The following is a 15,218-nucleotide window of genomic DNA, read 5'->3' as shown; positions in this document are numbered from 1 at the left end:
AAAAAAAGAATGGGCTACATTACAGAACTGTTTTGCTTTTAGGTTAAAAGCACAAACGTATAAAGTCGCAGACTTGCAGGTAAAAATGATCAAAGTCTTATCTCTCAATCTATCTCTGTGAAACAGAAGTGCTGCTTGCCCTATGAATGCTCGTAATTTCCTATTGTTTTTCTTTGCATACTGTGCTGTTTGTAGTGTCTCCCATCTCACATGTTGAACGTCGGGCCTGGAACACCCCGAGCACTGCAGGTCCAGACAGTCACGGTCAATGTGTGAAGTCAACAGAGCAAAAAAACAGCAGGACCTTTTGTATGACAGGGTCAGCATTTAAAAACACCTAAACAGAGTCAGTTTGCTGTTTCAGCCACAGGGAGAAGAAATTATAAGTTCCAAGAGTGCCTCATAGGAGAGATGGTATTTTTAGGAAGTATGTACTGTACAAGTCATAAATAGTAAAGAAAAAACAGGGGCAGTGTAATATGAACCGAGTAAAGACTGACCTTTAAAATGAACATTTGGCGCCTCAAACGTTACATGCAGAGATCTGATTATAGTTACAGCTACTGTTAATATTGCTCCCCACTGCTGTTTTATGTGATGCTACAATACAACCTAAAAATATCCATACATATGCATATCAACCATGTATAAATGGCCCCTCAGCAGATTTGAAATTGTTTTGTCACCTCGACTCACCTGGGACATGATGCATAAATCAGATTGTCCTTCCCCCCCCCCCCCCCCCCAAAAAAAAGGCTCTCTGCAGAAACACATCATCATCGATGTGAACAGACTGAGTTAGTTTGTCCATCAGGCCACACATCAGCTTTATCCTCAGTGCAATATTCTTAGTACTAAAGCCACAGGCCATTTATGACTGTTTGTCCAGCCAGCCTGAGCTGCTGTCAGGGGTCACTGATTAGCTTAAGTGTTACATTTGTCATGGTGTCTTGGAAGTTATGGGCTAATTTTGCTGAAAAGTGGCCTGCAGAAGTGTTTTTTTTTTTTTAATGTTTTATGAGCACTGGCACGAGAAGAAGCAAAAGTAACAATAAAACCAAATATAAATACTTTAAATGTCATTCAAAACCTAAATTAAATATTTATTGCCAATGCATGTTATACAACAAAACTCTGTTGGAGGAATACAGTTGCAGCATATAAATGTATCTACCAGCACACGCACACAAACACATTATTGCACAGAATCCATTATTGCACTGAGTCCGGGGATGAGCTCTATGATTTTTGTGAGTGTGTTTGCAGCATGTCCACAGCTCTGGGGGGAAAGCTGTTCCTCAGCCTGTTTGTGCATGTGTTGGGGGTTCTCACTCTACCTGAGGAAAGGGTGGTGAAGAGGGGGTTACCAGAGTGTGAGGTGACGACTCGAGTCGGTGTTGTTCAGGTATAGGAGAGGGGAGCTGACAATCTTCTCAGCTGTCTAAAAACATCCAGTGCATGCAGATCTCTTGTTGTCAGCAGCAGTGCAACTGGAGTACCATGCAGGACAACAATAAGCCAACAGAAAGTACAAAAGTGTTTGCTTTAAAATGTTATCTGTATAGTTCCAAAAGTAAGATAACTTATCCTATAGTCTGTTACATGTAAATAACAACTTACTGTTGCAGTATATGAAGGAGAGGCTAATTTAATTTTCATGATATGTTTTGATGCTTCACCACAGGAGGGTGCTATAGTACCATAATAGACTCTTCTGAAAGTGGCCTGTACGCCTCTGGTACCTTTTGTAATTTATTGGCCTGTGCCTTTGGTGATAAACAGTGTTTGTTGTCATAGGTTCAGGTAATATTTCATTTCTGGTTGTCATTATGAGACAAAAAGCACTTACCTATGCAGGACAGGGCAGAGTGCAGCTAAAAAGTGTGATGATTTATTTTAAAGTTAGGGGGTTAAGACCCAACTGGATATTGCTACCTTGCACAGAATACACACAGAATTATGAGAGAAAATATATGTTTAGTGCCGCAGGTTGGGAGAATAAATGCAATTTACTTAGATAAAATTGAATTTGTTAATTGTCATTTCAGATTAAAAACTTGAACAGAATAAAGGTAGATTGAACACGATTTACTTTATACAGTTGGCCTCTAGATGGTGCCAGAGCCCACTTTCTCTGAGACACTGATAAACTGAGCATGCATTTTTAGATCATAACTGTCAACGTCACTCTGTTTTTCTGGCATACTCAACCCAACTCTGTCACACTTCCTTAGAATCACTTGTTGATGCAAGTTTGTGCAAAAAGCAGAGAGGTATATAGAGGGAATCTGATAAGTTGCACAATCCTGTTCATGTTAGTGTTGTTCCATAGAAATGTAATTTTAAGGACTTCAAGTTTTTGAAAGCTTTCATCAGATCTATCCGTTCTTTTGTTCTTATTTCATGGTTTGGTAACCTGACTTTAAAAATATAAAGCCCTTAATATAATCATCAAATGGGCATGCAAACCCTTAGGTGAGTTTTAATCTTGAACATAATTTTGGTAATACACAAAGACCCAAGTTGAAAAATATAGCATGGATTGGGGTTGCAACTTTTTTTGTTAATTGCTATTGAAAATGCAATAAATACCTTTAGTTCTACTCTTTTAGTATGCTTTCCGATACCTTTTCAAGTAAATTCAATAATTGCACACAACATCGAGCAACTGATATTAAATGTTGTTCTAATGAACTTAGTGTAGTAGATTTTGATTTTTAGCAACTTAATCTAACTGGACATGGTTCCAATCTATGATAAGTAGACTAGTGTTGTTTTAGACTTAGACTTTCTTTTTTGTCATAACAACAAATTATGTTGCATTAGCTTGTAGTGCAGGATAAAACACTAGCAAGTATATACAAATTATATATATACACAAATATCTACATTCATACTTTCTTTTATTAAAAAATGAATCGTCATTTACCTTTTGCTTTTTTATTTCATTGTCAGTTTTCATGTCCACTCACTTTAATTGTGTTTCAGTTTTAAAGCTCTACACAGATTCCTGTCCACTGACTGAATTCTTTCTTCACTCTGCTGTGTCTATCTTTAGTCTACATCTGTGTTCTTAACTGATGGGCAGCTAAATCTGTAAAAGGAGGAAAACCTTTTTCACTTGTATCATAGCAATCATTTGCAGACAGAACGGACTAAACTACCTGCATGTGGACCAGAGCTTGTATACCCCCTGCTCTTGGCTCTATTGTGTGCAGTAAGTGTTCCTGTGCCTAAATGACATTAATTATGTTCCTATTGGCCGGGGCTCTGTGGGAGAAAAGCAGCATTATAACTCGGTTTCCTTCTAATGAGCGTCTCTGCTAACTCTCTCTGCATGCGTTTTCTTTTTCCAGGGTAGCTGTCACTTCTTATTTAAAGCTTTGAGTCAGAAGTCATTAGATACAATGTCTGTCATGATGTGCAACATTTATGACTTGCTGACATGTTTCTTTACGTCTCAACAGGTCTTGTTTTTTTATTTCCAGGTTGAGGTGAGGTTTAAGTAAAGTACTGTCCACCAATTTCTCATCAGTGCTTAACACTGATACATTTCAGAAACACTTCAAATATAGGCAATTGCAAACACATCTATCAAAAACATCCTTACAGTGTTATTTCTGTGTGTGGAGGCTTTTGGCAAATGTTTGATTTTGGAATCAAAGAGACTAACTAACTAACAGACTAACAGAAACTAAAACAAGCCCCTCAAAGGGAATGTCTGTGTGATCACTGATGTGGAATTGAGGAAGCTGGTGTGGGAGCGGAATGTGATGTTATAGAAAGAGATGTTATAATCAGCTCAGTGGGCTTCTGCTGTGCTCACTGAAGGGGGATCCCTACAGGTTGATCTTTGCGACACATTTATTCCCTGCAACTCAAAATTTAAAGACAGCATATTGTGTGATATGGTAATGGCCTAAACAACATTTAGAGAACAACAGTGGGCCACACATGAAACCTCTGGTTACCATAGCAGCAGGTGGTTTTGTGCAGACGCACTGTCATTTGGGCTGGCGTCCCTTTTGGGCTGAGATTGGGACTTAAAGAGCCCTGAAGATTTATGAGCCTGTTGTCCTCAATCATTGCTTTAGAGCTACATGCATTAGAATGAACATTTGCTTTGGAGGCGTATCTGGCATCACAAAGTTCAGTTGCAGCATTGATAAGTGAGCAGGCAAACAGTACAATCGATAAACGACAGCATTCGACAAACAGCACACAATATGACCTTTGGCTGGGTGGATAGATAAGCCTATTCCTTCCTTTCCCTTATATTTTTCATTGTTTAGGTGCTCTATGTGCATTAGACATGGTAAAAAAAGATGAGGGTTTGAGTAGTGGGAGGAGGGTCAGGCATTAGAGTAACTATGGAGAGATAAGGAGAGTGCTGTCTGACCTGAGAAAGCTGAAGTAAAACAGAAAACAAATGGTCTTGTAGGTGGAGTCAGTGTAGATCAGGGGAGGGTGAGAAATGACGAGTTTGAACATGTGCAGCAAAGTGTGAGGTTGTGAGTTTAGAGCAGGGAGTGAGAAAGACACTTTTTTTTACAGAAGCTGCAGAGGCCCACAAGACTGCAACAATAAAAGGAAGTGAGATAATCAGCTTGGGAAATGACAGTGTAAATTATTTGCTGTAGCTCCGCTTAGAAAACAAGTAGGTCTTGCAACAGAAATGAACGGCGATGGCAGCAAACAGCGTTATGTGTCCACTTTCAGGATGCACATCAAACCCCCCTGTGCATCCTCTGCAACAGGGAAGGAGCCAAGATCTAATGACACAAGGACTTTAGAAAAATCTTTTGACAGAGGTAAGTGCAGCACTAAGGAGAAAGAGGGAAGGGGGATTTATTATTTTGGTGTGTTTGTATTGGAAGAGTCAGCCTGGTAGGTAGCATTTAACAGGTTATTAATGTCAGCATTTCAATAGACAAGTCTGAGCATGGTGATGGTTCCATATAACCCTGCTTGCACAGATTGCAATCAATGTCAGGTTTCTGTTTCTGCAAAAATGAGAAGAAATGTGTTCCCTCAAAGTTAATATTCATTGTTATAATCGTCTTGAATAAGGATGTCCAAACGCATTTGAGTGTTTATTGTGCCTGATGGGGCTTTTAATTTCCTTGTCAGTATATTGTTTTGCTATCAAAGCTCTAAAAATAGTAAATTAAATAACCTAAACAAGTTGAATATCTTATTTTAGCTGTATATGATTTACCTGTCAACACATCCACCATGTCTGTGTCTTAATCCATAGTATATTCTAAAAATCAAAATGCCAGGAAGTGATTAGAGGAAACGTGTTGAGCCATCTTGAAAACAAACAGTTTGTCAACAGCTAAAAGGTTTTTAAAGCAACACGTTAGAATAACTGACTTCAAACCTGATGAGAACAAATCTTCAAGTCTGAGGTTTTTCTTTTTGTTTTTTTTTAAACGTCAAAGATTCATTAGGTCATGAGGTGAGAAAACCTCCCCTCAGTCTGTAAGGCTCAAAACAGTCCACTCTGATACAAAAGTGAATAATTCAACGGTGTATAAACTGGCTAAAGGTTGATAATAAAACATCCATTTAGTTAAACCATAACTAGTGATGGTACATAATTGTGCTGGTGATAGCACTTAGTGTCAACCTACACTGCTGATAATGAGGACTAAAGGAGTATCCTCCCCATGCTTTAAGCAAGGATTTTATTCAAAGTAGTGATATACTTTGCCCTGTAAAAGTACTTAATTCAGACTCTAAAAACAACTTAACACAGTCCAGTAATCATGACGATAAAACTGTTAGGGATGAAGACTTCACTTGTGGCAGACGTCAGCAGTTTTGGTGTGAGAAATGAAGTAATGAAGTAAAGAATGTAAAGAATGTAATGAATGTAATGTTATAAAGACCTCCCCCGACTCTACACCTCTGTTCCACATCCAGGGGGTCATAAACTCCCTTCCAATAAATGCCTCGAGCCACCTGTCTTCAGAGAGCCCCTGCAGGACTGCTGTGTGGATGAAGGAAGTGACATCACTCTGCGGGGGGTTATCACTGGCAGTCAGCCAATCAAAGTGTCCTGGCTGCACAATGGTGAGAGGGGGAGGGGGGATTCTCTAATTTGCATATTCAAATTAAATATTCTGAATCAGATAAACATTATTTTACCTACCGTACTTTTTCTGTTACACTTTGCAGTGCCTTTTCGTAGGCTTGTTTTTTTATTTCATTTGAAGTATATGTATAAAATAATGTCTGGCGTTACTAAAGTATTTTAAAGGCAGCTACACAACTACAACAGCAACAAAATCTTTTCTCCTGTATTAGTTGTTGTCCTCCTGGCCCCTCCCTTTTCAAAACCCCCTCGTCCTTATTGTACTTTACAGCACATTACACTGATGAGAAAGAGTTGTTTCTAGTGTTTTTGTTTGCTTCTATGGGCAGGTGAAGTGGCCCGTTTTGGGAGTTCATCCTTCGATGGCAGGGAGATGAGTTTTGTGGTGACAGAGTGCTTACCTGAAGATGCCGGTGCCTACACATGCCTGGCAGAAAACAGTGCAGGGAAGACGTCCTGCTGCGCTGCCGTGTTTGTCAAAGGTGAGAAACACACTTAAAATGTATAGACACTTCCTCTTCCAAGCTGTCATGCAAGTCGTCTTATATTCTGGAACAGAACAAAATGCTCCAGCAACACTTGTAGTAAGAAGATTAACTTTATTCACAATATAGACCGATGTGTTTCAGCTTGTTGCCTTAATCCTGGTCATCAAGAAACAGATTTACAAACATCCTTTAAATAGGGTAGGGACACAATTGGATGAAAGGTAGGGACAACCAATCAATTGCCTCCACATATGAGTAAATCAGCCAATAGGGCCCATGCAAGGTGGGCTGTTTAGGTTTGTTGGACAGGTAACATGGAAGGGGGGGCGTGTCTAATAGAAGGAAGGCTGACACCTAAACAATCAAGAGGGATCAAGAGGTTAACCCCTTGATCCCACCTGTTGACCAGGTGTGGTACCTTTTTGATTTTTCTTTCAATTTTGTCCCTACCCTTTCTTGATGACGCTGATGATGGCCACGTTGGTGACGCTTGTGCCATAAAATCCGCCGCTTCTTTATATTCTGGATTCTTCATAAATTGTATCACTAGCCACAGTTTCATTTCTAATGTGATGCAGTCTCTTCTCCTTTTCCTCTTGCCAAAAATAAAATCCAGACCTTGAAACTATCTTCGGTGCTCAGAATTGCATCTCAAAGAACCCAACTTCTGCATCTGAGAGCACAACACAGAATGGACGCTCACCACAGCCCCCCAAAGACGAGCAACAGAAGTCAAGAGCCTCTTTTTGTACTACTCCTAAAGGCTCTGACAAGCCTTGCCCTCTGTCAAGTCCAAAAGGTAATTAGAACCATTTGTAATTAAGGTGCACATTTTGTAATGTTTAAGGGGTCAATGTATTGATTGTAGCTACTCTCTTTACCACTGTTAAACCTCCTTTGGTTAGCCATGTTACACTTTAATACATCCAGGAAACGCATCATTTCCATTCCTTTTTTGATTGGCTCTCAGGCAAAACACATACAGTATCATTGAGGAAGGATGCAGGACATCCACAACAATGCAGCTTTTTATAACATCCTCTCGAGGTTTTCAGTCCCAAGTGAACACCATATAGGGAAATGGACAGTGCACATTAGAGAAGAGCCACACCTCTATGCACCCCCACTACTGTAAAACCTACTTGCATTTTCTCTGTCCATGCAGAGGTCATCCCAAAGAAGAGAGCCAACTCAGGGACAGGTGAGACTCACAAATTCTTTTTTTCACTTTCTGTCTCTCCAAATGATCATGTCTGCACTTGTTTTCCCCTCATCCACTCACCCTTTCTTGTTAAAAGCTTAACTGTCTTCTTCATGCTCTCGTAATGCAAACTTCTTTTTTTGTGAGTGTCCTCTGTTTCCTCTTAAGTTTTCACTGGAGCTGCACTTTCCTTTTGTTCGAGCTAAAACGTTTCAACGCTTGAAAATATTGTGCCTCTGAATACTGAGGCTCCTGGCTGTACGCTTCCACAGTAAAAGCAGGAAAGCTGATATAATGAAGTCTGAAATTAGAGTTTTCAATGTTGATGGTTTAAAATTTAGATTGGGGATGGTGACAGTTGAACCACACATCTTACTGTTTATTGAAAAGGCAAACTGTTAATTCTTAGACTATTAAAACATCATTTTTATAAGATTGTCTATACAGTAGTCAAATTCTCCATCCTGATACCAAATCATTTGCATATCGACAGTGTGAGAGGTGCTTTTGACTCTAGTTCATATATGGAATTTTCTAGGTTTATGTAAAGTGGATAAAACAGGATAAAGTACATACTTAAAGTGTGTTTGCTTGCTTTAAGGTTATGGTGTATGTAAATAGTTCTACATGTATGGAACATCTAGAACTCAAAGAGCATTTGAACCAGATTAACAATGTTAACACACTTGATGACAGAGGAACGGGTTTATCTTGTGTGGGTGTAGGTCATCTTTGTTCTGCATTTGTTTTAACTTGAGACATTAAGTCTGTTGTTCTGTACGCTCCAATAATACAGGTCTCAGGGGAAGTAACAGTCTTAAAGCACAAAATACAATGAGCAGACAGGCTCTGAGTCAAAAACACAAACTTTGTTTTTCTTAACAGGAACGTCATTACACTTTGAAAACCCTCCACAGCTGGTCTACGCTGAGGTGGGACAACCTTTCAGAGTGTCCTGTTTTTTCAGCGGTTGCCCTCCTGTTGCATCGTGTTGGATCAGAAACAAAGAACAGGTGCTATCAGTTTAAAGCTGGTATTGAACATTTCCATTTTTTTTTTTTTTACTCTCTTCACTGTCTCTTAGTTTTTATGACCCTCTCTCTCTTTTCTCTTTATATCTGCAGTTAGTGGATGGTCCGGAGCTGTGGGCAGAAATCTCTGATCAGTGCAGCACTCTTGTAATTGCAGAGGCTAAACCACAGCACACAGGTCGCTACACTGTTGTAGTGAAGGACCGCAAAAGCTCAGCACAACACACGCTCACTCTTTCTGTAATAGGTAAGACAACAGTATCGGGACCATGTGAAGAAGGTTTGTATGGTGTCCAGCAAGGAAACACCTGCTTAAAGATTCAAAGGATTCCCATTCAGAAAAAAAGGCTACAAATTCAAAAGTCAAAGCAAATCCATTAAGGGCAAACTTACAGCAAATACTTAAACAGTACAATATTAAAACACACAAACGTAGAAAAAGAGGACACAGAACAACAATTCATAGCCAGATATATGTGCACCTCACATACATTTGCAGCACATATTAGATGCATTTATTATTGTCTTGCTTCGTGTGGTTTTGAATTTGGATCATTCCTTTAATACACAGCAAATGTCTCCTAATTAAAATCGCTTGGGCCGTTGCAGTCAGTTAGACTCATAAACCGCTGTGGATTTACTGTTACTTAAACACTTTTTCAATTAACTCTCCCCTCAGAGAGGCCGCAGCCTCCAGCCTCCTGCCCTGTGATCTCTCTCATCTCCGTCACCAGCCTCGTGCTGTCTTGGTCAGGCCCCTGCTACGACGGCGGCAGTGCTGTCCTGGGTTATGTGGTTGAAGTAAAGAACAAAGGTGGTGCAGAGACTGGTGAATGGAGAGAACTCAGTAACCAGTGTAAGAGTACTTCATACAGAGTGAGCTCTGGGCTGCAGCCTCAACAGGAATACTGTTTCAGAGTGAGGGCCTACAACACAGTGGGAGTAAGTGAGCCGGGACCAGTGTCACTAGTAGTAAGAATGGAGCAGAAAGGTGAGGGGCAATTGGTTAATTACCAACTTTTTAAAGAGGTTAATATAATGATGTTTCAATTACAGCTCTTGTTTATTTCATGTAGATTTAGACAAACCACAAGAAGAGGAACCCCCTCAATCGTATTCCTGTGTTACGATTGACTCCTCCAGCAAAGTTACAGATCACTACAATTTGCTTGAAAAACTAGGAATGTAAGTATTGATCAAAACTTATTTTCATGAAAACATTTTGAGAAGTAAAACATACTTTTTTTTCTGGCATCTGAACAAAGAGCGCTTGACACTTCAAGTGAAATTCCTCAGGCAACCCACGCAGAGAAGTGGGTTGGCCAAGTACAACAGAGAATTCCAAATAAAAATGTAGAAACATGAATCTACTCTAATACACAACAGATGTACAGTTATAAAGTTGTGATGAAATTAGCAGTTACTGATAACTTTTATGTTTCTCCAGAAATACAAAACATTAAACATTCTTCTGTCTTTATCAGGGGAAAGTTTGGCCTAGTTTTCAAGCTAACCCACAAAGAGACTGGACGTGTGTGCGCGGGAAAGTTCTACAAAGGTCGACGTGCCAAGGAGAGAGAGGCCGCTCGTAAAGAGATTGAGCTGATGAACTTCCTTCACCACCCCAAATTGGTTCAGTGCATCGCAGCATATGACCACAGGCCTGAGATGGTCATGGTCATGGAGTTGTAAGTATCACCAGAAAAGCATAAAGTGGTTGATTTTTAGAAAAATTCCTGAAAACTTTGCGAAAGTCTAACAACTTACTGTCGCTGTTGTTTGGCTCTGTGTAGTATCGCAGGTGGAGAACTGTTTGAACGCATTGTGGATGACAGCTTTGAGCACACAGAGCCAGCCAGCGTGCGCTACATGCAGCAGATCCTGGAGGGGATCGCCTTCATGCACCAGCAGAACATTATCCATCTGGATCTGAAACCTGAAAACATTGTGTGTGTTGACACCACTGGCACCTCCATAAAGATAATCGACTTTGGATTAGCCAGCAAGCTTGGTATGTGAAAAGAAACTCCCTTTGTACAAACACAATATTCTGTATACTGTAGCCTCAACACCAGATTGTGTGATTTATGTTTAACAGATGGAAAAACACCTCTAAAGGTTATGCATGGGACTCCTGAGTTTGTGGCACCTGAAGTGATTAGCTTCGAGCCTGTTGGACAGGCCACTGACATGTGGAGCATTGGGGTCATCTGTTACATATTGTGAGTCACATTTTCACTCGTGTATATCTTTCTATATTACATATTTAAACAATTGGAAAGCATACTTTCTGAATGACACTTTGATGGAAATACCACTTTACTGACTAAATGACTATTATAAAGCTGGAGCCAGTTTGAGAGAAGTTGATGAAGGTCAACAACCGCTAGCTAATCTAAATCTAATCGAATTCATGCTTCTCAGATTTTATTTCATTTTCGGACTTGTTATTTTAGCCTTGTTTTTTTGTTTTTTTTCTTCTTTCGCACCAATACAGCAGGATATTTCCTTGTATATGTAAATGAACCTGATTCTGAATTTACAACAAAAACTTTTATGAAAATATTTCTTGTCAATTTTTTGCCTGAACATGTTGTGACACAGTAAACTGGAATGTAAGTAGAGGTACCAGGGGAAACGAGGATTGTCAACAGCTCCATGTAGCCTACATCGAACTGACCTAATTCACATCTCCTCTTAGACAAAAAGCTTCAGTTAAATCAGACTGTGCTGGTGGGGATTGCTATAATAACATGTTCTGTCAAAACTTTTGATGCCCCCTAGTGGATAAGAGATGAAACGTTCAAAGAGTGAATATAATGAAAGCTTCTGTCTTTCTTACTCTGGTTTCTAGACTTAGTGGAGAGTCTCCTTTCCAGGGTAACAGTGATGCAGAGACCCTGGCCCTGGTCACAGCCGCCCAGTGGGAATTCGATGAGGAGAGCTTTGATGAGATTACAGACGAGGCCAAAAATTTCATCAGCTCCTTGCTCAACAAGGACACAAGGTGATTTCATAAATGGAGACTCATATATAAGTCCTTCATTGTACTACCTGTAACACTTGGTACTGTACTTCTCAGGCGGAGGATGTCCTGTGAAGAGGCCCTTGCCCACCCCTGGATGGCAGCATTTGACTCTGGAGATCTCACCACCACCAAGAATCTGTCCAAGCAGAAGATGAAGAGGTTTCTAGCCAGGCAGAAGTGGAAGGTAATACCTCAGCAGAGCAATGTTTGGTAGTTGTTTGAGATTGGATTATTATATCTGCTCCAAACTTTGTACTTTTTTTTGTCCCATAGAAAGCAGGTAAGGCCTTGTTAGCACTAAAGAGAATGGCTCTACTCTCTAAGAGTGATAGCTCTGGGTCTCCAACCAGCCCTGGAGAAGGTAAGACATTCCAATTCTTTAATAATTTAAAGTATAAGGTTTATGTCCCTCCCTCCTTCATTTACGACTGCTCCATCTCAATGCTAGAATCACCACTGAGTCCAGAGGCAGAGTACGCCCTCCAGTCTCTGGACCGCAAGATGCAGGGCCCACCCAATTTTACCCAGAGCCCAGAGGACCAGACCATAGCTCGGGGATCCAGTGCCAGGCTTTCGTGTCACCTCACAGGTACACGACTGCATTTTTTGAGATCCTCTTTCAGGAGTCTTACCTATGCCTGTGATTGTCTTTGTGAAAGAGTTTATGCATTTGTACATGTGCTTGGAGAATGAAAGTCAAATCTGACTGAAGCTACATTCGAAGACTTGCTTCACTGGACAAAAACTCCTATATCGCAAGCTCCATCAAGAACACTCTTGTCTTGTATGATATAAAAATTTGCTAGCGCAACAACTTTTACGTTTTTAGAACAGTTTGCTCAATGGTTTTGCATCTTTGAGTAATGCCTGATTTATTTATTTATTTTGAGAGACGGAGCTGCTCTGAAAAATTAAAAGGTTCTTTCTTGGTTCATACCAAAACCTTTCACTAAGTTCCTTTAGTGTCAGGCCAGTAGTCTTCTGAAATCCGGCTGACATACTGGCAAATAACAAGAAAATCATACATTTCTTTACTGATAATCAATTTAACCTAATAGTTTTGCTGCTCCTCTTTGAAAGACATATGCTCAGTGAAAACAATTTACTTATTGCTTACACAAGAAAAAAAAAAATCTCTTGTGTCGTGTCCCTGACCTCCCCTCTGTATTATCTTGAAGGATACCCTGATCCAGAGGTGGTGTGGCTGTGTGGCGAAGAGCCTCTGGAGGAGTCATCAACAGTGAAGATAGACTACGAGGAAGATGGGCACTGTACCCTGGTCCTGGCAAAAGTTGGTCCAGAAGATGCCAATGTTTACACCTGCAGAGCCACCAATGACCATGGGGAGGCATCATGCTCAGCCAAACTCACTGTTATGGGGTAGATTAATTGTGTGGATGGAAAGGAAAAAAAAATGTATATATATATATATATATATATATACATACATACACACACACACACACACACACACACACACACACACACAGCACATGTATCATTGTACAAAATGTATGAACAGATTGATATGATAGGTGTATGTTCTGATAGGTACAGAACATACATAAAGTTGTATATTTCTTCATGGAGCTAAAATATGGTTCTTCTTTGTTTAAAATAAAACTTCTTTTTTTTGTTTTGTTTACGTCTTTAACTGCATGACTTCACTCAAGCCTGGAGTTGGTAATGAGATGAACACTTTGGACAAATACTCTTTTTTTGTGTTACTCGGGTTCAGTTTTTTTGTGATGATATGAATGTATACATCCCATTGTTCTTTGGGAGGAGGCAGGGAAACTTTCTGGTTGCAGTGAGCTTTGTTAGCCAAATTCATGCCGAACAATACCATGTATACTGTAACCCATCCCCAGAAAAATTGGTTTATAAAAAGAGGCGCTTGTACAGTCATACTATTCTTCAGTTGCTCCCCCAGATGAACTATCAGTTTCAACCTGTCACTATCAACCTGTAAAAAGAGGAGTAAATGAAATAAATCAAAAACCTTGAACTAGCAATGCACTTTTTGTTACATATTTAAGCAATTGGAAAACACATTTTCTTGATGACACTTTGATGGAAATACCACTTTACTGACTAAATGATTATTATAAAGCTGTCTTGTCTTAAAGTACAATCAATGTGAGGGTGAAAACATTATTTATTTATGCTTTATTTGATAGGAACAAGTACAATTTACACAGACAAACTGAAAACAGCAATCCAATGCAAGTATCATAGTGTTTATAGCAGGTGCTCATTTGTAGCACTTGTCCCTATAACGGCTGCTGTACATGCAATGTGACTGAGTCTTTCCTTGATTAAATAAGTACAAGTATGTTACCACACATCCTTCACCTTTTTGTGCCATATGGGTGTGGGGGTTTGTACACAGAGATCTAAATAAAGTTACAGCCAAACAAATAAGGCCTACTAACAACCTGCTTTAAAAATAATAGTGTAGAAGGGTGTTAGTGGAACATTTTCAAAACTTCTAGTCAATTTCTCAGAAAGCTCTAGAAAAAACCTGGATTGGAGATAAACCAGCAGTGTTAAAAAATAATAAAGTTACAAATTACATTTCATTAGCTTACTATTAAAAAAACAAAAAAAACCATGGGCATTATTACCTCTAGCCACACTCTGCAGCTCTAGATCTTTTTTTTTTTTTTTTAAGTTGCAACTAGGCCTTAAGAAGTGGCACTTTGTTTGTGCCATACTCTCAGGAGCAGCTGTCAAAGCATTTGATTGATTTTGAGCTCTGACATACTCTGTGTCTTAGTCTTTATGCCATGTCATAGTCTCTTTCTCATCCATGAGGTTTTGAAATCTTTTCTTATATTCAGTGTGTTAAGTCTCCACCCTTGAATACTTCATGTGAAAAAAATTCAAAACATGTCTCCTCAGTTTTAAGAAAAACTAAATTTAAAAAAGCAGTTCTGAGAGCAAACAAGAATTAATAGCAGTCACACATTTCATAATACAGCATTACTATAAGGCACGTCATGAAGTTCCTTAGATGTCTGAAGTAGCAAAACATTGCCTTACTAAAGTCATTTAGATGAGAAAAATGTTTATTTAGCAAAGTTATTTAAAAAGAGTGTTCTGCAATTGTTAACCCAATTGTTGCAAGTTTGACCTCAGTCTGGTAACAGAAACCTGAATGATCTATTACTAATACTAATCGATTGTATCCTCAGGTCATTAGTACGGTGCTTATGTTACTGTTCCTGGAGATTTATGCCTTTTTTTCTAAACTTCTAGCAAAGACAAACCAGATCTAGGAAAAACAGGGAATCCATGTGTCTTCATGTCTGAACAAGTCACTTGTCGTGTATAAAAAATAAAATACAGAGAAATACAATGCATGCAT

At 39.4% G+C, this 15,218-nt stretch overlaps 1 protein-coding gene across 1 annotated transcript; it reads left to right on the top strand.

Annotated features, from left to right (window-relative positions):
* The first annotated feature begins 4,496 nt into the window (after positions 1–4,496).
* Positions 4,497–13,859, top strand: mylk5 (myosin, light chain kinase 5). The gene is made up of 17 exons (XM_079367186.1): positions 4,497–4,811; positions 5,929–6,078; positions 6,430–6,582; positions 7,205–7,387; positions 7,754–7,789; positions 8,675–8,802; positions 8,914–9,067; positions 9,500–9,811; positions 9,897–10,005; positions 10,305–10,508; positions 10,614–10,831; positions 10,919–11,042; positions 11,675–11,827; positions 11,903–12,032; positions 12,122–12,209; positions 12,297–12,437; positions 13,027–13,859. The coding sequence occupies exons 1-17, from the start codon at positions 4,676–4,678 to the stop codon at positions 13,230–13,232; spliced, it is 2,625 nt and encodes an 874-aa protein (XP_079223312.1). The 5' UTR covers positions 4,497–4,675; the 3' UTR covers positions 13,233–13,859.
* The last annotated feature ends 1,359 nt before the right edge of the window (positions 13,860–15,218 follow it).

This window comes from Symphodus melops (assembly GCF_947650265.1).
Source record: "Symphodus melops genome assembly, chromosome: 17".
Lineage (NCBI taxonomy): Eukaryota > Metazoa > Chordata > Actinopteri > Labriformes > Labridae > Symphodus > Symphodus melops.
This window is presented reverse-complemented; position numbering and strand designations above follow the sequence as displayed.

Coding starts and splice junctions, on each gene's coding strand:
- mylk5 (XM_079367186.1), top strand. CDS start 4,676: ATGAACGGCGATGGCAGCAAACAGCGTTATGTGTCCACTTTCAGGATG. Junction 10,006..10,304: donor TTGCTTGAAAAACTAGGAAT/GTAAGTATTGAT, acceptor TGTCTTTATCAG/GGGAAAGTTTGGCCTAGTTT. Junction 12,210..12,296: donor TCCAACCAGCCCTGGAGAAG/GTAAGACATTCC, acceptor TCTCAATGCTAG/AATCACCACTGAGTCCAGAG.